At 35.7% G+C, this 27,805-nt stretch overlaps 1 protein-coding gene across 5 annotated transcripts in view; it reads left to right on the forward strand.

Annotated features, from left to right (window-relative positions):
• The window catches only part of LOC124643566 (protein daughterless), a 133,171-nt gene that overhangs the window by 38,716 nt on the left and 66,650 nt on the right, over positions 1–27,805 (forward strand). For 3 of the 5 annotated variants that reach the window (XM_047182587.1, XM_047182588.1, XM_047182589.1), the window contains exons 2-3: positions 4,228–4,280; positions 14,679–14,786. In XM_047182587.1, the coding sequence (XP_047038543.1) occupies positions 4,228–4,280; positions 14,679–14,786 (161 nt within the window). The remainder of the gene's footprint in view (positions 1–4,227; positions 4,281–14,678; positions 14,787–27,805) is intronic. The other 2 variants (XM_047182590.1, XM_047182591.1) reach the window with 1 other exon arrangement.

The following is a 27,805-nucleotide window of genomic DNA, read 5'->3' on the forward strand; positions in this document are numbered from 1 at the left end:
TCAATCCACAAAACCGAGTAAATCCAAGTCCAAACTCATAGTTAAACAACTAATGTGACATATTGTCAATTAGGACCGCCGACTAACCGCGGCCGCGTGTCAGTCGCGCGCCGATCCAAGTGCACGTATGTCACATTAATTTTTTAAGTGGCCCTAATTCTGAGGGTACTTGAAAATTTGTGCGGTGTTGTGTGAATTTTGGCGGTTTTTTGTCAACGAGGATCTCATTTACTTTTGCTACATTGATTGTTAGCGGGTCTTTCGCCATTAATACACTAATTTATTCACATTATTATACATGGGATGTCTCCTTCAAGAAAATGGATGGAACTCTCACGCTTGACAAAAAATTTGTAACCTTTTTTGGGGAAATCATAAAATGACGGGCCGCTGTGGGTGCAGCGTGAGGGAGTGTCAGTCCTTACTGACTAAAACCCATCATGTTCCTTCTTATGCCCTTTATGTACCAGCGAGACTAAACTTTAATTTCTTACTTTAACTTCATCCCTATAGTACAAAATATAATAATTAGCGTGTCGTCAGTCACCCTACCCTACATTTAGCACCGTATAATTTGTACTGGCAGAATACGGAACCCCCTGGCTTCAGCCAAGCGTAAAGTTGGCACGACTGACGGGCACTAAGTTGGTATTATTTATTTGCGAATACAATATTGTAAATTGAAAGAAATTAATAAATAATTTTAACCTTTTTAGTAGATAAGTTTAGAATATGCAACATCTATTAGATTGTCTAAATTATGCATGAAATGAAAGGCTTTTTTATTTGCCAATTGTATCTTTTTACCCGACTGCCAAAGAAGGAGGGTAATGTTTTTCGAGTGTATGTAAGTATGTATGTATGTCTGTTCCTTTGTGACCTCCTGTAGCCTAAACGGCTTGATGGATTTTGATGTATGAGGTATCGTTAGATTTGTCTTGATTACGGGAGTGTCATAGGATACATTTTATCCTAAAAGTCCCACGGGATATTTTTTCTAAATTTCCCTTTAAAAAAATATGTATGCGGTATCATTAGATTCATTTCAATCACGGGAGTAATAATTAATATAGGATACGTTTTTTCTCAAAATTCCCACGGGAACATGTTAATTCTGCGTCAACGCAAAGCAACTCATGCGTTAGCAAGCAAAAAGATAGGGCGTGGCCTGGCATGCGGCGCGCGGCGCGGTGCGGAGGGGGATATGCTCGAGTATACAGCCCGAATGCGGGCACACGCATAAGGGCACACGTCGTTGACGGTCTTCAGCAGTAATGACTCACCTAATTCTTTTTCTTCTTCACTACCAACAGTCCAGATTGGCGGTAAATTTATGTTGCGGAGTAACATCACTCGTAATCTAAAGCCAAATGTCGTCGAAATAATTTAAAATGGTACTTACATATACATAGTCTTCTACATCTACAACATTTTCGTTAAATAAAAACAGCTAAAAAGTTATAAATAAAAGAATTATTATTAAAAAAACAAAATACCCGACTGCACACTAAAAAAAGAGTAAAACAAGCCCCACAATAATATTTAATTTATAAATATTGATGGAAAGCATCGCAGGCGGGGACCACCTTGACCGCCACCAACGAAAATTCTGCTAAATGGTGCACAACCGAAATGACTATAATTAAGCCTCTGTTGGTCCCCGCCTGCGATGCTTTCCATCAATATTTATAAATTAAATATTATTGTGGGGCTTGTTTTACTCTTTTTTTAGTGTGCAGTCGGGTATTTTGTTTTTTTACAGTTTTTTTTATAATTTTGTGGCTCCGAAGTTAGACATTTGATAGTTCGGACAAGCGCAATATATTTTGACTCTTGCGCAATCAATAGCGGCAAAGTTAATTGATGAATACTTTAATTTCTGGGTGGTTACGTTAGTACCAAGAAAATCATAACTGATACATTTACTCAAAAAGAATTCTATGCTCCATGTACTTTAACTAAATATACGATAAATATTTTTTTTTACTAGAAAAGATATTTCATTTCAGTCATCAATGAATTAAGTGGTCCAAATAGGACGATAAGCATGTTTTCAAAGCTTAAATCCTTAATAAACATTGTGCTTTCAAAATCAATTTTATCTACGGCATATTGATTATCTTATCTACATCTCCTGTATCAGATTAATTAATTGTGATATACCAGTTATTTTCTAAACAAAGCTAAATACATTATTCAAAGACCCCCCTCTATCCAAAAAGAGATCGATAAACTTATAAAAAAATCGGCCAAGCGCGAGTCGTAATCTGTGATTTGGACTTGCACACGGAGGGTTCCGTACCATTATCTGTCTGAAACGCCAAAAAGCACAATTGCTATCTGACAGCTCTCTTAAATATTTATTCTAATTTTGCTTAAACAATAATACATTATATCGAAAATATCAACTGCCTTTATCATGGTTCATAAGATACAGCGTGGTGACAGACGGACATCGCTAGAAGTCCTATTCCTAGAGCCTCGTTTTTTCCACGGAACCCTAAAATAATCGTCAAACGGTGACTGACAATCGTCGCACTCGTTCTGCCTACCCCCTGTTCGGTCACTGTATAATTTGCATTAAGCATTCGCTTTGTAGCTTGGGGTACTATTGTGTAGCAGAAATTACGTCGCGGGGGTAGGTGACAGCTATTCAAAATGATACGTGTTAGAAAAATATGGGGCTCCATAAAGAAATTGTTTTTTGGATTTTGTTTTGTGACTGGTGCTGGAGAAAATTGATCATCGTCATCATTGTCCTATTTTTATGTCAAAGTATGCCCTATGCCCCTCCATTTTTTTGACTAACTAAGAAAATGCGTAAATACTGGCTGGCTTTTCCTTCAACTTAGGACATTTACTTTTAACTTAGACTTCATTGAACTGTATAAAAGCATTGTATAAAAGTAAATTTTTCAAAAAAAATGCCTTAATTATCAAGCCCTTTGTTTCTAAATTTCTGTTAAAATATATGTACTTTTTAGCCTACTAGCATATAACTTACCAAAATTCTGTATCCAAATAATTCACTTGCATTATTACCAAAACCTCGCTTACTTCACATTTCTTCAGCATCAAGTCCATTCAGCTTCAAAATTGTCATTATACGCAAAGCTTTACTCAACACAAACAAAGGCTGATGATCGCAATTACTGTAATTAATGAGTTTTGTTAATAATATCTACCCCCAGTAGGCGTGAACTCCACAATTATAGAATTAATTTGAATAATTTTGAGCAACGACTTTGCTTAATTTTGAGGGTAGAAAGCAGACTGTTTTTTGGGATTAATTTTTTTCTGGATTAATTAAAGTTTTAGCACATCTTTCTGTGAAATACTTGATAGTGTCTTCCCAAATTATTTTTTATATTAAGTAGTAGGGTAGGTAGGGACAACTAACGAATTAGGTTAATACACAGTATAGAGCCTATAATGTTGATGTAAAGTCTTTTAAAAATAAAATATCATAAAAAATCTGAAGTTTTGTTTAAATAAGTATACTTAGGTATATTATATCGAAATAATAAACCCGCACACAACAATATATCATTGACCAAAGAGCCAGCTCTAAGGCTTAACCCTTTTTTTACCAACTGACAACACGAATTCGGTACCCTATTAAAATAGAATCTACAAAAGATTTTTTTAATGGGTTTATCAAAATGGTGCGATTTTTAATTCGCATTTTATTGTGTAGGGATTAGGGAAGAGTTTTTTTATTATTATAATGTTATTGTTGTGTTTGAAGTAATACGATTATATTGGTGAAATTGCTTTCTGAACTATTAATTTTCAATAGGTGATGAAAATCTGCGGTCCCACGTTGGGCGCCAAAAATGTTATTTTATCCCTACTAATACTATAAATGCGAAAGTAACTCTGTCTGTCTGTTACGCTTTCACGTCTAAACCACTGAACAGATTTTAATAAAACAGAGATAGAGTTGAACTTGAGAAAGAACAAGATAGTTTTTATCCCGAACTTTTGAAGAATTATCTTGGAAACGCGATATAACCGAATTCTACGCGGGCGGAAGCTAGAAGACGTAATAAAGTGTTGGATATTTCAAAATAAATGCTGAATTTAAGATTTATTTTAAAAATGGCATAACACGCATACAGGAACACTTCACTGTATTTGTTCGAGGAATGCAGTGGCTACAATTTTGTTATAATTTTAAATTTTTATAAAGTATGTAAAATTAAGTTAAATGAATATTTCTTTCAGTCACAGAAAAGGCGGGATACCAATCGCCATATGGGGGAATGGACAATGGAATGGTGAGTTTTTACTTTTTTTTTAGTCTATGCAATCTTGTCTTTATTTGTGTTCGGAACTTTTTGGTGCTTTCATTTCAGACATACATATTTTTATGAAACATTTTTGTGTTGTTTTATGGATTTTATTTTGTAATTTTTTATGTTATTGATGTCTTATTTTTGATGTCTTCTTATTTAGTTTAAACATGTTATAAACATACTGACTGTACTTAAAAAATTCAGCTGATAAGTAGTAATTACAAAATCGAATGCTAAGGTATCATTTTCTGATTTATTAAAAAAAAAATACAATGCCTCTGAACTATTTCATACTATGTAATAAAACCATTAAATTGGATCCCATTAGATAAGCCTAATATTGGTTAGTAATATAATTTACTTTTATATTTACATATGTTAGTTATGCGAAAACGTTTCAGCTGCTTAACGCGTCCATTGCAGACTTGTATTCATTGCCTTAGGCTATTGCGTAGGACCACTAGGATAGTTGATCTTGTATACTTTGTGGTTTAAAAACCAATGAACAAAGATCACAAATTGGTCACTTTATTGAACAGTGTCGTATCTTTTAACTGTGGTAAATTGTCATTTCTATACTGCATAGCTATGAAATTAATAAGATGAAACTGAAGAGTTCGTTTCTTTCTTTGTTTGGACGCGGTAATCTTAAGAACTGCTGGACCGATTAGGAAGATTTTTAAAATTCTTTCAGTGTTAGTACCTCTAGATTGACCATTTATCTAGAAGCTATCGGCTTTTGTCCGGGTAAGCGAACTTCCTGCTTTGTAAATAAAATGTTTTAGTTAGCAATTTTATTCAAAATAACTTTTTTTTACCACGAATTATGACTTAGCATAGTATATACGTAAGCAAAAGAATGCATAAAAAATATATCGATGTCATTAAATGGTAATTTCTTTTACAACCAACCACCTGTTTGTATTTTAAATAATAATAAACTACAAATATGTAATGTACTGACTGGTATTTGTCAATCCAGTTCATTATTATGTATTTTAAATATAATTATAAAAAAAAAACTTGCTAATAGTCTAATAGTCTCGTTTTTTTATTTAAATGTGCAATTAAAATTTAAATACCATCTAAAAAAAGAAACATGAGCAATGATATATAAATAAACAATTTATTCAGTAGTTTAAAAAAACCGGCCAAGTGCGACTTGGATTCGCGTTCGAGAGATTCCTTACCCATTATCTATAAAGAATCACGATTGTTCTATGGGAGCCCCCTATAATATTAAATTTTAAGTTAGCAATATCGAAAGCATATATTAAAACTTGTAAACGAAATTGTAACTATGTCTAGGCCTATGTCCAGCAGTGGACTGCGATAGGCTGATGATGATGATGATGATGATGAAACGAAATTGTAACTTTGTGGGGAGAAATAAATAAAAATAGAACTAGTATTTGGTAAGTACCTATTTGTTGTTATAATGGCAACAATAAAATATCATCTGTGAAAGTTTCAACTGTAAGCTATTTATTACGGTTCATGAGATAAAGCCTGATGACAGACGGACAGTAAGTCTTACTATTATGGTACCGTTTGACTTTAGGTATGAAACCCTAAAAACTAACAAAATCATCATCCTCCGAGCCTTTTTCCCAACTATGTTGGGATCGGCTTCGGGTCTAACCAGATATAGCTGAGTACCAGTGCTTTAAAAGGAGCGACTGCCCTATCTGACCTCCTCAACCCAGTTACCCGGGCATACCAATACCCCTTGGTTAGACTGGTGTCAGACTTACTGGCTTCTGACTACCCGTAACGACTGGTTCTAAAAACTAACAAAAATATACGATATTTATAACTTCACATACGTCAGCAAAAAAAGGATACGAATGCAAATCCAAGATGTGGAGGTTACGCTCAGTTTTGCTGACGAAACAACAAAAAGGGCTCGAAGCGGGAATCGAATAAATCAGATACTGTGTACGTTTCAGGCTTCGTATTTATATTTTGAGGGTTGCTGAAAGAATTGAACAATTCGTTTGTGAGTAGTTCTTGAATTTTATACAATAAATTACGAAAATATTGTGAGAAAAGTTATCAGTGAACTTGTCAAATAATTTTGGCGCTCTGAAGTCGACCATTTGCTAATTCACACATGCGTAGTATTGGTTACTTCGTACAATTTGACTAACGTGAAGTTAGCTAGTAGCCAAACCTGCAGCGGTACTTAAAGCAATTAAAAAAAGTGGTACCTGTTTGTTATCAATTATATGATGTCTGCAATGTTTTCAATTCTTACTAACGTTTTAAATGCAAAAGTAACTTTGTCTGTTTGTTCCTCGTCGGATTTTCAGACCAAAACTACTGAACGGATTAAAATGAATTTTGACGTAAGTCGCCTTAGATAGGACAAGATATTACATGTAGGCTGCCTTTTACCCGGTTGCTGAAAGTGACTCTCCTAGGACACGATTGAAACCGCATTAAACAAGATATAATGTCGGGACACCTTTTCACACACGGTCGGTTAGCCCCATGGTAAGTTATTAATTAACTTGTGTTATGGGTGCTAACACAACTGATAGACTACATATAGCTACATATATACATATTTATAAATACATATTGTAACACCCAGACCACGGCCAACAAGCATGCTCATCACACAAATGTCGACCGAACCGGGAATCGAACCCGGGACCTCAGGTCCGGCAGTCCGGCATCAAGATAGTTCATAATAAGATAATTCTATATCGATAAACTTTTTAAGTATTTTTTTTTTGGAACAGGTGTGTATAGAAAAGAAATATGATACTCCAATTTAATATTCAGTTAATATGACTAATCCGATGACTCAGTCGCCATTTACAATGAAATCCGAAACTTTTCGATGTCGTCTCGAGAACTTCCCATACGAACAATATTGATAATGATATACTAATTAATTCCAAAACTATAATCGCCTATATTTAACTCGTTTAGTTTAATATAATAAACATGTCAATATTTTTGTCGGTGTCGTGTGTTTTTGATGGAGTTGGTAGTAAATGGAGTGCGAATGTCGTTAGAATTTTGTAGTCATATCGATAAATAGGTTATTTAACACGGATATAATTTTCAAATAAGACTCGTTTTAAATATTATCATAGATGTTACAGTGCAAGATTTTAACACACGGGACTAGAGCACATTGCTAAAATTCGTAATATCTGCCAATAATGGACCGATTTTAACACTGGCACGTCATATTCGGTTTAATTAAACTAATTAAAATTTACTAAGACTACTTGTCATTAATTTCCTCATTTAAAAGCTCTATTGCTCTAAATTATTCTGATATGAACTCAAAATCAAATCCTTGGCAACAAATACTAGCATTGACAGACCTTGGAGTTGACTTAATTAGCTGAATTCCTAGCAACCTATTTATAGATATTATAGAAATTCAAATTTTACAAAATCAACATATACAGTATACACCTACTTTAGGCTCTTGACCTCCCAACACAATTAAATTGCAAAAATTTTAAATATTCAATCCGGGTTCACATTCGCACTCCATTTGCTACATACTCTGTCGAGTTTCAGAACCGGTCTGACAATTGTCCGGACGATCGGACAGGTGGTCTGAAGATGTACCTATAGTGACGTAGAAATAAACGAGTATTTTTATTTTACTATATATGTGTATGTATGACATTAGGAGACAGGTCTTGTGATCTACGGAATATAATGGCTGAGTCTAGTTTTGGGGTCGTGACTTTCAGAGGTGAGGGGTATTTTCCATTATTAATTTCTATAATAAGTAACTAATAACCAAGTTGATTATACAATTTTTGATTTTGATTGATCAAACTTGATCGGCTCATCAACAACTGCATAAGATTCGTCTTCAACCTGCGGAAGTACGATCATGTTTCTGAGTATAGGACGCAATTGAAATGGATGTCCATTCGTCAGAGAAGATCGATGCGTGCCTTGACGACCCTTTACTCTTTACTTAACTCTCCTACTCCCCCCTCGTATCTAATTCCTCATTTTCAATACCGTTGCTCCGGTCATTCCAAAAATCTTCGCTCTTCTCACAATCTTCTTCTTCACTGTCCTTCTCATACCTCTGACACTATCCACTCTTCTTTTCACATTCAAGCTATTCTTCTGTGGAATACGCTGCCCTCAGAAACCAGGAAGTCACCCAGCAAACAATCTTTTTAGAGAGCTGTGCGGAAGTACTTGCTTAAGAAATCGTTGGCAGAATCATCATCATAATAATTTATTGGTATATTTTATGTATATATGTATGTATGTATGTATTTATTGTTATTTGTATTAATATTGTTGTATTTAATTAGTATTTAGTGTTTTATTCATCATTAAGTTTTCGTTTTATTTTCTAATGCACCTACCATGTTTTTCTCTGCATCACCCTAAGGTTGACTGGAAAGAATGCCTATGGCATTAAGTCATAAATAATTAAGTCATTATGGCATAAAGTTTAAATAAATAAATTATAGACTCAATTCGTATAACGCCAGAACTGTTTGCCAATATTCAAAAGAATACGCTAAGATTATGAATTACTGGTCTAACTCGAAATAAATTATTTAAATTTCTGACACTTTATCGGGATGCGCTATTGGCTATCCACATGCTCAGAGTAAGTACTTACCTACTACTTAATATTAGAAAGTTTTGGCTTTTCTCGGGGGCTCATTTCAATATTTCAGTTAAGGTTAAGACTATTTCAGGGTATCGCGGACGAAAAAGTGTACATGGATCTAGACGATAAAGTTGATGAACAAACAAACTCTTCAACGTTATATTATTTATTTATAACCTTCGTATCCTATTTTTTATAAAGAAAAATCGTCCGGGGAAGACCGGGCAAGTTGAAAAAACGAACTTTAACCAGATGTGTTACTAAATGAGCTTAAATAAACTAAATTATTCAGCAAACAAAATAAAAATTATCACACAGACATCATTATATTCTCATTTGTTTTTAAATCACTTAGCATACAGGAAAATACCAGTGCATGTCAAATGTTACATTTAAAAATTAGTTTTTAATCAGCACTCTTATCTTATAGTAAAAAAAAAAACACGTCTTTTCTAGTTTTTTTCTTATCGTTAAATTCAGGATTTGTTTAATTAATTCCAGGCTAATTAATATGTTGGTTGACGCTAAAATGTCTAGGACAAATGGACCGGCTAGACTGATAGACGGCATTTGTGTTAGGAAGTACTGAAACTTAGTTCCGTTTGTTGCTCATAGATGGCGTTGTTTTCAATTAAGAGCTTGTAAGATAAAATTGAATTGTTTGTATAATGAAGTATCAATATTTTTCCTCCCAAATGAAACACTATTAATGTAATTTTTTTCATGCAATATTTTTAAAAATTTTAATATTTTTATCTAGTCTTTAGATAAAAAGAGATAACCTATAGATAACTTGCATGAATCAAAAGTTTTTCTTTCACAAATATAAAATTCTAATTGATTCTGATTCATATTTTTTTCGAATTTCACTAAAAATATTCTTGAGAAAATTAATAAAATATAGGTACTAAATATATGACACATATCATGACATACAAGTATATAAATGATTTTCACCTTGATACCTACCCCCCGCCAGTTCCTAGCGTGAATATACTAACTGATTAACATATGCCACCAACTTAAGTATTAATTAAGTAAGGTTATTAATAGCTATTTAACGCTAATAAGCATATTTTATAGTTTTCTGGTCGGATCATTATGAATTTTGCATACTAGCTTCTGTTTTTGGCTATGCTTGAGGCATTTTCCTCAGTTAATAGTGAAATTAATGTAATAATATTAGTAAATATTTGAGGCTACTTTCTGTCTCTGTAAATATTTGGAAATAAAGGGCGTTACTAGAGTTTTAATTTAAAAGCCCTTTTCGAATAAAATGTACCTATTTACATATGTCTAGAAATACATACATACATAAAGACCTACTCAATAGCTACTGATCCGATTTCTATGATATATTGGTAGACATATGTAAATAGGTACAAATTCAAGGAAAAACAAAAGTTTTCACACGATTCTACAAAGAACATAGCTGCTTTAAATAAAAATATGCTTTCTTGGTTACTCAAATTTATTTGTAACGCTTTGACGCTAAAACGGCTGAATCAAAAGCCGTGGACGTGGGTACCCTAGCCCCGTTGATAGGTTATTTTTTTATCCAGGTTTGGAATGTAGTTCCCTCAGGATGCGAAAGATGTGACGGTCGAAAACATGTATTTTTAACCGACATCAAAAAAGAAGATTACACATGGACAGTCTAACCATGGGGTATTGGGTTGCCCGGGTAACTGGGTTGAGAAGGTCAGATAGGCAGTCGCTCCTTGTAAAGCACTGGTACTCAGCTACATCCGGTGAGACTGGAAGCCAACCCCAACGTAGTTGGGAAAAGGCTCGGGAGATGATGATGACGATGATAAAAAAAAGGAGATTCTCAGTTTAACCTGTGTGTTTGTTTATGCGAGATTATCTCACGTTTACAGCATAGTATTTGTCAGACTTAGGAGAAGTTTTCAATATATTTATTCAAGTCGGTTTTATGAAATTTTTGGCCTAGTTTAAAATACTCAAAAAGCAGTATATATCTCAATCCCGTACAGAGATCAGAAAGCGTACCAAACATTTGTAAGGTTGTAAGCAAATGTAGTACTTACGGCGAGACATCTGCTCGTCACACGACATTCTTACAACAGGTTATGTTGTGTACTTCTGTAGTATAGTGGTGTATGTAGAGTGGTGAGTACGTCATAATTATACGGTGTATTTCTGGTAGAAGTATTTGGGCTTAGGCCGTATACAGTAAGAAAGCTGGATGAAGCTGGAAGAAGCTGGAAACTTATAAACGCTTATAAGTTTCCAGCTTTTGTCGCCGCCGGTCAGCGCTTATCGGCGCGTGTTCGTATATTTTCCTGCGCGGGTTACCAGGTATCGGGTCAAGCGCCGATAAGCACTTATAAGTTTCAGCTTCTTCCAGCTTTCTTTCTGTATACGGCCTTAGGGGTAGTATAGAAATAATACATATATGTACTTATCTAGATCATACTATAACTTCGCAATAATTCTTACAACAGGTTGTGCTGTGTACTTGTGTAGTGTAGAGCTATATGTAGTGTGGTGAGTACGTCATAATTATATGGTGTTCCTGGGTCTTAAATGGTCCCGGCTGGGGGTACTTAGTATAGAAGTGGGAAAATTGGTTTTGATGAACGGAAAATGAATTTCCTTAACTTCTACATCATAATGTGATAAAGAGGATTTTTGTTTGTAGTCTAAAGGTTTCGAAACTGTCGAACCGAATTGAAAAAAAAAAATGTTGGGATGCTACACTATCCTCTAGTAACAATAGGCTTTATTTTATCCGGGTACGGGAAGAAGTTTCTCCCCCTAAAAACGCTGACAGAATATTATAAAACGTGCTAATATCAGGAATTACCAGTCCGATTTGAAAAATTATTTAAATGTTAGATATCCTATTTATCGAATTTATCCGGGTGCGCGGAGTAGTGAAACCTGTGGAAGAAGCTAGCGACAATATACATTTAGATTTTCAATTTTCACTACAATTTCCTTAAGTACCTAAAAGTCTGCCTACCCAAAACCCAAAACACTCGAGCTACAGCCTCCGTACATAACAGGACGTATCTATTTATATCCACGGCGAAAGGCAATAAAAGGGGATGGCTCGGGGAGGGAGTAAACACGAGGGGAGGGGGTAAGTAGCTTTTAATTCGCCACATTGTCTTTGTTGCCTCTTAGTTTGAAGACGTACTGGTGAGGACAGAAGTGATAGGATTTTGTTTTGTAATTGTATATTTTGTTTCAGTTACTTTTAATTTAAATTTATTGATTTAAGTTCTTTACAGCCGACCACGCTATTCTCTGTGAGCGTTGTGCACACCTGTAACTGATTTATTTTATACTAATATCTGCGTAGCATTTGTAAATAAGTTGCTGGTGTGCCTTGTAAATAACTAAATAAACGGCTGAACCGATTTAGCTGAAAATTGGCAGGGAGGTAGTTTAGAGCCAGGAGAAGGACATAGGATAGTTTTTGTCACAATCCGACCGCGGGAAACAGTCATGTCGGGGGAACGCGGGTGAAACCGCGGGCGGAAGCTAGTTTTTTATATAATATGGCCAGATCAAAATTTCTCTTAATTATTTTTGTGAGGTATCTACCTAATTGATTACCTATTTGTAGCTTTGCAAATAGATGAATTAATTTAAAAACAGATTTGAGAATTGAAATCTGGATTGTTTTACAACTTCCCATGCAAAAGCGGGGTGTTATAAGTTTGTTTGTCTATGCCACTGTATTTCATACACCCGTATGACTTGACTGTTGTTATCAATTTTTCGCTTTTACTTAGTTATGATTTTGTTTCTTTCAATTTGAAGTTATCAAAAGCGACAAAGATCTTGTGTGCGTCTTAAATTACACTTTCCATTAAAATGTACAAGATAAACATATGTTGTTTATATTTTTTATCGATAACGATATACTTTTTTTTTAGATTAATTTATAAAAAAATGAAAGTCATTGTAAAATGCTGTCATCACGGAAATAAATTGAGTCAGTATTCAGGTGACTACAAATCTTAACTTATCAGTTTTTACTATACTTTTTTTCTGTATTTCCCAAATTATAGTGTATGTACAAGTTATTATCAAAGGTAATTAATAGATTATTTTATTTCCTACTTATCTTAATAATTTTCTCTGTAATTGATAAGTATATCTCAGTGTTTCATAGACTCTAAATCACTTACACGAATATGAAGGCTAATCCTGTGGTGAACCGAGTGAGGAAGAACCGAGTTCGTAATTACAAAAAAAATTACGGACTTCTTGATTTTTCTTTATAACAGTACTAGCTTTTTCCGGAGTTTTTACTGGCACTGAAACTAAAACAATGATTAAAATATTTTTCCAATACTTCCTGTTTCTAACGCGTTAAAAAACATACTCTTCAGCTTCATAACACTAAAGTGACTTGCCCAATTTTCATACACCCTATTTTTTTTTTTCAATATAAGACAAAATAATAATAAATAGTGACTTTTGTCCTCGCCAGTACAGTAAGACAGTCGTAGTGCTATAAAAGTGAAGCGAGCCGGCCGAGTGGCTCGCTAGTCGCTGCTTCATATGTTTGTAGACGTAGGAGTATACTGCTACCTGATAGCCAGGCTTGAATGTACGGAAAACGTCGAAAATTTTGCAGTTTTTTTGGGGAGGTGACAATGACTTTGATAGAATATTGTAGCTATCTCTCTACTGCTTTATTATTCCGTCATTAGCTTTCCTCCGCTTCCCGTGAGGACTACTTCGCGACTGATTTTTTTTTTTTTTTCAAATTGGATCACTAGTTTCCTTGAAGCAAGCAAGAAAAGAAACAAACTCTTAGCATTTAAGCAATAGAATTTTGACATCCAAATCTTAGCAACCTCCCATACCACCATACTTAGTAGAATTGTTGATCGAAGAAATTCTATTGAATGCTCAAAAAAGAGTCTACATTATTTTGGTGATCTTAGTTGATCAATAGTAAGTAACGTTTACCTACCATAACAGACTTCGAAGTATCCAAGAAATTTAATTCCGGCATTTGTAGTAACGTTTCTTAAGGGGTTGGATGAGGGTGAACAATTACATCGCTTTATAGTCCCCTGCGATATTAGGCACTAATGGTAAGGAGGACTGCCCTTGGAGGTAAATTGGGGGTGTATGTCATTGATTAAGATTTAATTGGTATTTAGGGTGTTTTAAGTTTAGATTGGGAAGAAAATAAAGATGTGTAGTTTATATTAGGAAAAAGGAAATACATATTTAATTAATTCATACCTTCCGCTAGATGTTTCATGTACGGCCAGTGGAATACTAATCTTCGCACTCAGATTGAAAGAAGCATTATCACTTAATTTTTAGTTTTTTTTTTTTGTAATAATTTGATTTATGGCTTAATTTTATTTGTAACTTTTGTACTATAGTATTCATCACTTTTTTAATCTTGCAATATCTGTAACTGTTTGTATACTATGTCCAATTTACCTGTCAACGTATTTTTGTCATCACCAAATGTATATTGTTTCTAACACATTTTTGTAAACACTTTATATTCTCTTCAGTCATAACCAAAAGCAGGAATCTATTAACTCAACGAAACGATTCTGAAGTAAACACTAGTTACTTTGGAGTATTTCCATCTGAAGTAATTTTTGCCAAAATATATATCTGTCTAGAAAGCTTGCCGTAATTTTCGTTTCGTTGAGTTAAACTACACCTGTTTCTTTCAACATATCTTCGTCCACTTCACCTGTTCCTTTCAACCTATCGTCCACCACTTCACCCCACAATTTCTGCACCAGTACGGTGTGGCGGCGACGTCGTGCGCGGCGTCGAACGGCCACCACCAGCCGGACAGACGCCACCACCATCATCAGCACCATCAGCACGCAGATGTGCCCCCACAATGGGTGAGACGATAGCTGTGTTGTGTTCGCTTTTGTATTCGTTGTTAGGGTTAGCCCTTTCACTGACAACATAAGGTCGGCAATACACAGAACGCTTGAAGCAGTCAGGGGCGACAGCTTCAAGCTGCGTCTGCAGAGTTCTATGGACATCGAGTTCTGTGGAGAGTTTTATGGAGTCCGTGTATTGCCGGCGTAAGACTGCCCACGACAGATTTTTTGTAGGACTGATAATATCGGACCAATTTTTTGTAGGACGTGTGCGTTGCACTATAAATATCAGTGTGTTCTATTTTTCTCCTACGAAAAATTGGCCTCCGATTATCTGACGTGGGCTGGTCTAAACGTCAGTTTTCTGAAAACAACTGTTTAGGTAGATACTGAGTAGACAGTTGTTTTAATAAAAGCTGGTGTTTGTGTTGTAGGTAAAATGGGTTTTAGGGGACTACAGACTGCAGACTAAGCTGACTGTTGGCCTATCGGCAGATATTTAGCTACCTTTCAGAGAGACGGCTCAACTATTTCTATACTGTAACGCATTGGACGTGAGTGGTTAATCGCAAGCCTCTCTACGAAGTGTAGCTTGAGTCTAATCAAATTCAAATCGACTGATACCTGATTGTTGTAATATGCATCTCCATACAGATTGAGAGCCTGATCAAACGATCGCCCAGCTATAAGTTTGCAGTCTGTGTATCTCTATGTCCAGTTTCTATGAACTAGAAAGAAATCGTTTTGGTTACTGATAATTTTGCAGAAGACGAAGCCAAATGAATCGTTTCTTGTTTGTAAGGACGGACTTTAGTCATTGCACTTATTTTGTTTTAGTGTTATTTTGGGTGAATCGTTGTTTTAATGCTTTTTGTCATTTGATCATTGCACCGTCTACTCAAAATCTATTTTTATATTTTTGATCTGTTTGCACTATTCTGTTTTATGTGACGTCTCTTGGTCAAATGGTTTTTTTATTTTTGTTGTGTGTACTCTAATTTGTGTTTATTCTTTAGCAACTAAGTTTTAGTGTTTAGATCTAGTTGTGATATAATCATTTGTATTTTTGTCATTAACAAGATGTAGTAATAAGTGTGTTTGACGTTTTTAAGCACGTGTGCAGTTTTATGGCTTTTACACTGTTTTTGTTTGCTCACTGTTATTTTTGTCTGTTTTGTTGTATGTAGTATTGTACTAGTTTAGTTAGTATAGTACCTAGAACATTATCTATGATTTATGTAACTTACATGTGTTAAACCATTCTTGACGACTAAGGATGACGCTGATGAGTTTGCACCTAAATAACAGTCACACTGACCAGGTTATTTTGTATGCAAATAATGCTGATAACAATACTTCATTTCCTATCATCATCAAGCCTATCTTCAGCGTAAGGCGTTCTGTAGCTTATATAGAGGTAGAGGACGACCAAAGAAATGATGGATGGATTGTGTGAATGTCGATGTGGCTGGAAAGCATGTTACTGAGATGACGGCAGATAGAAGGGTAAGGAAGAAGAAAACTTGCTGTGCCACACATAAAATTGGATAAGTGCAAGACCAGGTGGATGATGCTGTCCTACGGTTAAGACGATGATGGTGATTCTCTTCATATTAGAAATGATTCAGCTGTTTTGCGGTCATTGCTTCCATAGGACACGATATAAATACCTCTAGTAAAAATCTTCCCGGATACACAAACCGGATTGCCCATCAATATTCCAGTCCAAGCTAAAGTTATCAGTATGCCAAATATTTAGCTATTTTAAAGTGTTTTTGACTGCTTTTAGACTAAATTAAAACGTTTAGTCACGATCCGGAGATGAACAACCAGTCTCAACAAGGATATGCTGAAATCAAATAAATTTTCCGTTCTGAAGTAAGCACAATCTGTCGGGCCTGCGGGATTGTTTGAAAGAGTTATCCCGGCCCTGGTGCATAAAGGACTTAGAAGGAACATGGTGGGTTTTCGTCAGGAAGAGTCTGATACTCTCTCATGCTACACCTACAGCGGGAGGGATCATCTGATGATTTCCCACCAAAAGTAAACACATTATTTATGGTCGCAAGCGCGGCTGCTGTAGAGGTCCCGGGTTCGATTCCCGGGTCGGGCCAAAATCGCTTTGTGGGTTTTCTAAAACTTTCACAGCAGCCCGTAGTATGGAAGTTATTGATTGACTCACCCGTGCATCGGAGAGCACGTTAATGTCGGTCCTGCGCCTGATCTCTCTCCGGACATGTCGGATTGCCGTCCCATCGGGTTATGAGAGTGAAGGAATAGTGAGTGCATCTGTGTCTGCGCAAATGCTTGTGCACTATAATATGTCCTGCGCAGCTGGCTGATCTCCTTATATGAGAAAAGTCGTTGTGGTCGAAATCGGCCGTGGACGGCAATATGAAAATAATAATGATTTCTTTTATATATCGTGGGTTTGTACGTGTAAGCACGTGTTTTGAAAAGGTGTGTTGTACCGTATTTTCCAACAATATTGTTTATTGTTTTATCAAACTCGGTTTGACGTAAGAGCTGTATCTTTAGTTGTTTTGCATTGATTTATTAATCAGGTTTTATTGTAATCTTGTTAATTTGGTTTTTAGATTTTGGTCTTGAGATGCCCCTGGAATTTTTATATGTAAATAATATTTTGTTACTAGGGAGTTTAAATAGTGCTGGTTTTTCTCTGTTTATATCCAGGTTAGGTTTTTCTTAAAAGGAGTACCAATTTCAGAATATATGAGAAACAAGTAAAACACGTATCACAAAGAATGCGTCAAGAATGCATGTGGATGGATGGTAAGGGAGAGGAAGACCGAAGAAAGGATGGATGTATACTCTGATAGATGATATGAATATTAAAGAAGTTGATTTTAGTATGATGACTAATAAGAGAAGAATGGAAGCGAAAAATATATTAACACCAAATAAAATTGGGAACGGGACCGAAAGAAGTTCGGCTTTCTTTAGAATGGAAGTCACAAAGACTCCAGTGACTGATAATTTACCGCATAAAGCTGAACAAAACGTGCCAAAACATATTTCGCAGCAAGGGAAATCCTCCAAAACGACTGTAGCACGAAGGTCAAGAGTCACACGTGTAAAATATTAATCACGGTTCACACAAAGTGCATTAAATAATATAAATAAAAACACGATACACTCATGTCATATGTACGTGCCTTATCGGGGACAGAAGTGTTGCTAAACTGTTCGATATTATTTTTATGTAGTGTCTGAAGAGGAATTATTATGATGTTTTGGGTATTATGTAGGTCGATGGTCAAAAGGACAGTCGTTGGATGATCTTAGAAGTTTAGAAGTTAGTTGGATTGGAAGCTTTAGGAACAGCTAAGACTGATAGGTGTCGGAGTGAGTCCACTGCTACCGAATGTTCGAGCACAAAGGTTGCAGTTTCGCGGATTTTTTTTATCAAAGTTCGATTGGAATTTGTTACTGTTTGCTAGAGCGAGTACACCAGAAAAAGATATATGTATTTATGTGGAATCAAGCCTTTATAGATATAACCAATAATTTAACCAATTAAGTAACATTTTGAAACATGCGTTACTGAAATCATTATTTAAAGTTACTTAAATTCTCAAACTTAATACGTGTTACTGTGTACCCTAAAACGCAGATTGAAAACGTGTGACTACTCTTCACTATAGTTCGGCCATTCAGAGAATGCGTTCCTGACACGTCGCGATTGAACTGACGACGTAACTTTGCAATGGCGTTGCAGTTACGATAAAAATATTTTTGCTGGTTGTTTACCGTTTTAACAATTGAGGAGCATTAAAACAACATTATTATATCAATAATCAATGAATGTTATTACGTCGTCAGTTCAATCGCGACGTGTCAGGAACGCATTCTCTGAATGGCCGAACTATAGTAATCAATGAATTTCATATTGTTACCGTTTCTTGGTGCAATATTTCGCAATGTGTGATGACAACGCGTGGTCTGCATGTAAGGAAACACGTGACGTTGTTTGTGAAATGTCTTTGGTGTTAGTTACTATTGAAAGTAAAGAAGTGGTTAAGCTAACTAAGGTTATGTTGGTCCAGCGACTAAGAAATACAAAAAAGAGACTTGAGAACAGAATGAAGGAAGTTTAGTTGGTTTTAGTCAGCATCTGTCTTATCACTGTAAAAATCAGTTTTGAAATAAAAAACATCATTTTTAGAAAGTCTGTTACAGACTACTGGTACTTTCCTCAAGATGATGGTTTAAAAAGGCAATACATTTTTAAGATCACGAGTTTAGAATAAGATGGTATACGTCTGACATTTTCTCCCGCTGCCGGCTGTACCCACATTAAGCGTCATATGATTACCATGTACAAAAAGAAGGTGAAGTTGAGCTTCCCTTATTTATATGTTGTCGCGTGTTAGAACCTAGCATCCTAATCAAGGTACTGGACTACTGTATTCTGTTATCGTCATATTATTATCATGGTTTTCAGGTAACTAGTTTCCACGGGACACTGGAGAAATCGCGGGAAACAGCAAGTTTTCAATAAATGTATACTACCACGTGGTCTTACACCGTTACCAGCAAATAGTGTGAGCGTTATAATTCTATAGAAATGCCGATAATAATCTATATCCACCTATTTTTGTCATCTATACCTGTGGCTATGGGCACGTACCATTTTTTTTTTGTAGTGCTAGGGATGGACGCAATATCGATGAATTTTGATGTCGATAAAATTAGATTCAAAAGTCTTGGTGGCCGAGTGGGTAAAGAACCAACCTCTCAAGTATGAGTGTGTGGGTTCGATTCCAGGTAAGGCAAGTATCAATGCAACTTTTCAATGTTTGCATGTACTTTCTAAGTATATCTTGGAAACCAATGACTGTGTTTCAGAGGGCACGTTAAGCTGTTATTGAACATCTTTAGCAGTCGATAGGCAGATGATGATAAACTTACAGATTCAATGGAATGTGTCAAAGCTGAATTTATTTTAGTTAATGGACTTTAGAACTTTGGGTCTCTTTATCTTATCTAACACTTAAATCAGTATGTATGGTAATTTTCTCACAAAACCAGGTGTTGTTGTTCTTGTATATTTAAATTAATCTATTAAGTTATATTGCATTTTTTGTTTCAAACAGCCGTGATGAATTACAAATTGATAATTTATTAAATGGATATTGATTTAAAATAATTAGTATGCTAAAATCTAGATTTGAAGGATCCTGTATTAAATCTTTTCCACGGCTTCAGCCAGCTGTGAAGTAGTTGCGACAGCATATTTTTTATTGAATTTTCTAGTTAATCTTGAGCAATAATTTATAAATATGCATGAGGGAGTCGTATTTTATACATTTAATATTATAGTCCTTCTGTGTGGTCTAATTCTGACGAAGTGAAATATGTTTTGTTTGTTTGTTTTTATATTATGATAATCACGAAAGAATGTTTTTCTGTCATATTCTGAGTCTATAATCATACATCTTATTTATTTTTATTATTAAGATTACTAAAACACCTTAACACTTATGTTAAAAAACATCTGTCTGAATCTGTATTTCTCAAATAGATTTTAATTATTAAATTGTAAAACAAACAAAACTTCTCTAAGTTAGTTTTAAACCACTGCAAATTGTGTCCCAGTTTTACTACCATCGCGAATCCTCGCTTTGTCTATTTTTAGCTTATTTCAAGCCAAGTAGTACTTGCATCAATTGATAATTGAACTGTCCGTCAATAAATAGGACACGTTAAGTTGATATGACCTCGGTGTACATTTAAATCATGTGTAATAAGTATTTGTTGGTCTAGCAGGCTCCAAAACAAAATTTTGTCACATAAACCGTACATTAAAATTATTGAAAGCTCTTATAAAAGGTTAATTTTAAATGACAATTAATTTCTATCGATATTTGTTTTTTTATCGATATTTTACAAAAACAGTGCACCCCATCCCTAACTCTCGTAAAATCCCATTTCCCCCTACGCGGGGGTGCAGGGGTCGGGGTGTTGGCCCGAGCGACTCCCGCGCACCTGGCGCGTGCGGCGCCAATCGCGTGCGCCCGCGTTATAACCGCGCTTGCATGTGTGCGTGTGAGTACAACTTAAACTGCTGTAGATATGGGAATGTTGAGTTAATCCGTAAGAATTATTTTAAAAGGAAATGATAGAAATAAAGTTTTGTTATTTTGGTTAAGCTTTTAATGTTGTTTTTGCTATAAGGAAGAAGCACATGTCTTCTACTTATTATTGTTGTGTGTGTAATTCTGTTGTTTGTATAGATTCTATTCTTCAAATGATGATTGATTAATAGAAGCATAGGGTTTGCTATCGAGAATTTGTCAGCCGCTGCAAAAGATCTGGTATTTTAGTAGTGTGAGCAGATTTTCTTAAGAATTACATGACGATAAGCTTTTCGATACAGTCATGAAAGGTCAACGATATCAATATCTAAATTATTCTCCTAGAGAGATGGTCTGACAAGAAACTCCATGCTTTCTTGACTCTAAGGCTTGCTGAACTTATCAGACAGCCTCTAAGTAACTATACCTATGTCATCATCATCATCTTCCTGCCCTGTTCCCAAGTCATTTGGGGTGTCAACATGTCTTTTTCTTCCATTCCTCGCTGTCTGACGTCAAACTTAAGTAACTATATGTATAAGACCAAAATATTTTTTCGAACACGACCAATAGTTCTGAGAGCGTGTTCAAACAAACTCAGCGTTATAGGATAGGTATCCTTCAAGAAGAAGATTTCTTCTAAGATGGTGTTTGTCTTGTCATCTAAAGTATCTCGAGTTCTTCTACCAATTACAAGGCCTCAATCAGCTGTAAATAGCATCCTGCAATAAAAGGACGTTACTCATTGTATTCAGAGCTTATCTTTAGATTACGGACAGGTGCTAGCCGAGCTAGTTTTATTCTATTCGCCATCAGAACATCAGACTAATTGTTTTTATAATCTAGTTTTGAAGCAATTCATTAATGTTTGTGGTTATTGATAGATTTGGTCTTTTTTGTTTTGGGAAGTTAGTTGAAGTTAATAATTTTTATGAGGTTGTTGATGACAGTTGAAATTGAAGAGACCTTTGGCTGTCTTTTGCTATTAATTAATAGGCTTCGTAATGGAGTTTCGTCTTCCACATACCTCCGCCTTGTGTACTAAAAGTTAGTTTTTACAAATGCCTGCCTTTATTCAAATCTTCACCTTTGACATCGCCATACATAACTAGTTTGAATTTTATACATTCCGAGCAAGAATTTTGAATATTACTGGCATAAAAAAATCGACGTTCAATATCGGGAAATTCGCCATAAGGATCAAAATCTCCAAAGTTCCTAAATACTTGACTTCAAGCCACTAAAGGTTCCCAATATACTATGTCCCTTTTGTTTTGCTTTCTACAGATAGTTATTTGATATCACTTATACGGAGCTTAAACCAAAATTCTATCTCCAGTAAGCAAATCAACAGATTCGATATTGGAAACGACCGTAACAGTTCTGCTCAATACCCCAAAATCCATAACAGTTAAACCAAAAAAAAAAAAGAACATTACTTGCACCTAACGCCATGCACAAACGAGATAGCGCTATACAATTGTGCCGAACATTAGAAAGAGATGGAAGCGAGGGTGCGCCTGCGACCCTTTCCGTTGCAGGGTAATGCACCGTGGCTGGGGTGCAATGCATGGTGCATTCTATAGTGCATTATATGGTGCTATTTATTGTAATGACCTTGCTACCTTTTTGGAGATGTAACGTACTGTTTCTACCGACTAGTGCGCTTTTGGATATTTTAATTAATGATCTAGGCTGGATAATTGAAATTGTTTTGGGCTGGCAGTTTCCCACGGTTTTAGTCGTAACTTACCTGCCTATCTTAGTGAAGTTCCATAAGTAATCTATTTGTTGATTTACAAGAGATAGGAATTGGACGTAACCCCAAATGAACAGAAAAATTCTCATTCAAACACTTAGAATGATTTACTTTTCTATTCTGTGTGTCTTCATCTTTTCAAATCCACGTGGCTTTACTAGTTTTGGCTACTAAATAAAAGATGCGGTCAAACTGAGAATCTCCTCCTTTTTTGTAATCGGTTAATAATGGTAATAAATGCATTATGAAACTATTAAAATTATCTCCACATATCGCCTGTACCAGTAACCCAATGATCTTTGAAACCTGGACATGACTCTCGCGAAATTCAGGTTGTCTACCTGCCAACTTAGAGACAGAAATAGATATACGTGTGTGTCTGATGTCAGAGAGGGATGGAAGACGCCCCCTATACTGACAGATGTTCAGAAAGTATTCGCTTTGTATGCGGGAGAGTTTTTTTTTTGAGCGGGGGCGTTAGTGTGAGCGGGTGGTACGCTTGTGAAGGAAGCGGGTTGGTTATTAACGGATTGATATCGAATTTAGGTGATTTGATAGATATAAAATTCTTTCATCATCTGCTTAGGCTTCTCCAAACCTATGTTCGGGTTGGATCTTCTAGTCGAATCGGTGCAGCTGTGTAGCACTGTTTTACATGGATCGACAGCATTATCTGACTTCCTCGACCCAGTTACGTATATAATAACCCCCCAACGTTAGACTGGTTTTTAGGTTTTCTGGCTTCTGATTTCCCGTAACGACTACTAAAGATGTTCCTGGAGATCCACCTATATAACGTGCCTTCCGAAGCGTGGATGAACTCGTCATGATCGCCTATTAAAAAACAACTTACGTCTTAGCTTTAAAATAATTTCATATACATACAGTTTGCACCGCTTCACCTATGACCAAGCCACCATTCCACCACCACTTCCCCGCTGTCACTGTAACCTCGCCTTACACTCTCTACCCATCACTTCCTGTTCGTGGGAACTATCTCCTCGTTATAGCTCCGTGACGCTCCTCCTAGCACTATTTATGGAATATCATGCTGGTGGAAGACCCATAGGTCATGGTTCCTCCTCTTTATGTAGTATAATTTATCTTGAGTAGCTAGCTGATCTACTTAAATGAGAACAGGCGCCGTAGTCGACAATCGGCTGGGATGCAGTTATAGTTTCTCCTGGTGGTTATACCAGCTTCCAGATATTTAACTTTTGTAGAAAAAGGAAGAGACAGACACAGATTTGTTTAGTAGTTTTCACTTGAAAAAACTTACGTTTTCATTAGGATATAATGGTAATCATGAAATCGTGTGATTGCTATCCTGGCTATAAGGTGTAATAAAAGGCTGAAGCCGATTTCCATGTGGTACGGCAAATGTGTCAACTAGTCGCTTTCCTATATCCTTGCTAAAGGAGATGTCTACTTGTTGCCCGTAATCCGAGAGTTTCAACCTCTAATAACTCAAAAATATAGTTAGTTGCCGATGAGGCTACCTTATTTTCGACGACTGATTAATGTTCTCTGTTTCTGCAACTTCTAATTCTTCCAAAAAATTATATAAGACTGCAAAATTAAAGTAAGAATTTCGCACCTCATCATCCGCCTAGCTTATTCCAAAAATATTAAGGTCGGCTTCCAGCCAAGATCCAATAAAAATTTCTCACCTATCCACCTGATAATACAGCATCATAAAATGTCACATTTCCGTGGGAATACTCCCCCAACAATAAGTTTATTGTTTATTTACATTTAGCGTTAAACAATAGCAACAGATGTTTAGCCCTGATTGTTTTATTGTAGGCCATTACCGTTTAGAGGTAAAGGTATAGATATGGCAGGTCTTTCTTCTAAGTTATTAGCTAAATTGGCTTTAGTTATATTTTAATTGTTTGTTAAGGAATTGTAGAATGCAGTGACTGCTATGACAGATAATTCAGTTGCTCCTTGTGGCACACTAGTATTCAATCTGTATCGGGTTAGAATGGAAACCGACTCAAATATCATTGGGAAAAAGCTAGGCAGATGATGACATAATTGGAAAAACGTAATTCCAAAAAAACATGTGTCTGCCAAGAATACTTTGTTAGAGTACTATTACAAATCTATTCAATAAATTGAAATATTTTCTCCAAAGCTAAAATTGAAATACAATAAAGTAGAAAGTCTCAAAACTGCTTACAAAAAACTCCCAACTCATTACCCAAGCAGAAATACAAAATTCAAAATCCAAAAATCAAATAGCAGCCGATATAACCGAACGAAAAAAATAGAATATTTCGCCTATCAATACATACCTGTTCCCCGACCATATGCTCAAATCTCAAGCTCGCCTCCATTGTTGTACCCTTCAAGAAAAAAAACAAGAATCTTCGAAACATCTGGCGTTGAACACCCTCTATACACCCCCGATATGAAACAGATATATGAAGGACGCTCAAGAGAGAGAGGGACGCAACACAAAGCGCCCTAGGATTGGGGAAAAAAATCAAATGCGCCCGCGCCGTTTTCGTTCCGTTTCCGAATTCAAATTTTGATTTTGAAGATGTTTGTGTCTTCTGTAATCGTTTGTAATATAAAAATTGCGTCGTATGATAGTTTTTCTATACGTTTGTAGTCAGATTTTGCGTTGAATCGAGTAGGTATGGGTACTTAGTTAAAGTCCAAAGTTTACTTCTAGTTGTCCTAATTCGTCGGCAATATCACAAATATCGTAAATGTGTACTATAAAGAATTGTAAAGCTGAAGAGTTTGTTAGCTTGAACACGCTAATCTGAGAAGCTTTTGGACTTCAGTGTTACATAGGCCTTTTATCGAGAAAAGCTATGGGGTACATTTTATCCGGTAGCGGTAAGAAGTTCCTAGGGAAAGCAGGTGGAACCGCGGGTTATTTTAAATACAGAAACGAAAGAACCTCAGATTTAGCATATCAATAGAAAGCTGATCACGAATAAGACAGGTTAGACGAAAGAAATTCAATCGAGACTACAGCAATTTAACAATTAGGGTATCAGCTAAGCTCTGAACACGCGATGTCTGCTATTAACATTCTTGAACAAACAACGGGAGATTTCGGAGAACAAACTATGTATTGTAAGAGAGAAATTAGCAGTAGACTTAAACCTGAATGTTGTTTCACTGCAACTCTTAAGAGACAGGGTGATATGGTAATAGCATGGGTAAAACATTGTTATTGTAATGAATCCGTCTTAAAGGCAGAAATAAATATTATTTGTGAATGTGGAGTTCATAGGGTTTTTGCACGAGGCATTTTAGTAATACGTAGCTTTTGAAATGACTACACGTAGAGATATGAGTGCTGGGGACGATCAAAGAAACGATGGATGGATTATGTGAAATGAAACTGGAAAATATGTTACTTGTGAGATGATGTTATGGATAGAAGTTTGGAAGAAGATATGCTGCGCTGTCCACAAACATAAATTGGAGACGAGAGCAGGATGATGAGATTTTAACAGAAGCTCGTCATTGGACGTTTGAAAACTGCTGTTTTCAGCCTATTTTAAATGAATGCATTTTGATTTGATTTTGTGTAGTACATAGTTTTAGAGAAACTCCCCGTACAGACTTGCTATGAACTCCTTGCCTTTTCAATGTAAATGAACATGTTACTAATACAACTTTTTTTTCATTTTTCAGGTAAGTCTCAAACACGAATTCCTTAAGGTATAGTATGATCGCGCTTCGCTCGTAAGGATACGGGCAGACATTGCGATACTGTTAACGCGTCCGGTTGTGATGTGTAAGTTATGAGAGGTAGCGGGATTTTGAAGAAGGGGAAATCTTATACTTAAAGGCCGGTTTCTGTTTCGAATGAAAATTGACAAATAAGCCTCATTTTAAAAGGAACTAGCTCAAAGTCGACCAAGTTGATAACAAAACTGCTATCAGACGTGTAAATTAAGGTGTTCTTTAGAACTTGCTGTGCGATTAGTTATATCCTAATACTTTTAATATCAAAACCCATTCTGTTAAAAAGCATCCAATTATTTCCGTTTAACTCGATCAGTTACTTGAGTACTGTCCGATGAATAGCATCAATAAAATAATTAGGTGCAATAAAAGTCATCTGAGTACAATTTCATCCAAATAATGCTCATACAGCTAAACTTTTAACGTAACTAACCTAGAATAATTGGCTCTTGAAATCGATCGAAAAAATTATCTTAGCAAAACAAAAAAAAAACTTATTACAGCCACTTATTTCATAAAATTAACGACCTTAAAAAACCCCCTATTTATCGCATACTCCTCTCAATATACCCTAAGTTGGTGTTTATTGGTGATTGGCAATAGACGCGAACAGATGTCCTATGACTTAAACGCTGCTGTACTTAACGTATCCGGTGCGTGTCTACAAGGTATAGGAGGTAGCGGTTAATAATTTTACGGTAGTATTTTTCTTGTGTTATATGTTTGCATTTTCTATTTTCTTTAAGAGGAAAATGGGACCTTCACTACACATTACGCAATAATAGTTAGCATTGATTTGAATTATTACTCGAATGGTTTTTTGGGGTAACTTGTCAACATGAACATATTGTAAGGGTTTGTAAGGTGAAAAATCTCACAAGCTGTTGTGGTTGCAGAAATCTTTTCTCCCAAAATATGTATCTTTAGGATAATATAACTGAGATTCTACAGAGGTATAATAAATGTTTTCTAATCATTATTTGCGATAAAATAAAACACAATAAATAATTGATTCAAAAAATTTGTAAATATATGCGTGACACCCAAGTAAAACTAAAGCTTCCACTTAGGAGAATGAAAAAGTCAGATAAATAAACCAGCCAAATAAAGTTATATTCACCGTATTAACTTCTAAATCTGCTGACGCTCATGCCTTGGACCCCAATTCCGATACACGCTGACGCTCGAAGCGATAAAACGCCGTTTCGATTCCCAGTGCCGGAAATAGCTTCGGTCAAGAACCTGCGCGAAAAATTCGTTCGCCCGCTGCGTGTGCGCATGTTGTGCTAGTGTGCGTGAGCGCTTTGTTGTGCCTTTGTGAGTGGAGTAAAAGTAGTCCTGTTTGATGATTGTACTGTGATAGGCTTGGTTTGAGAGTGGTAGTTATATTTCTTATGACTTATAATGATTTTATAATTGAACCCTTTAATTGGGCAAAATTCATATTTGTTAGTTATGGC

The sequence above is a fragment of the Helicoverpa zea genome, chromosome 27 (assembly GCF_022581195.2).
Source record: "Helicoverpa zea isolate HzStark_Cry1AcR chromosome 27, ilHelZeax1.1, whole genome shotgun sequence".
Classification (NCBI taxonomy): Eukaryota; Metazoa; Arthropoda; class Insecta; order Lepidoptera; family Noctuidae; genus Helicoverpa; species Helicoverpa zea.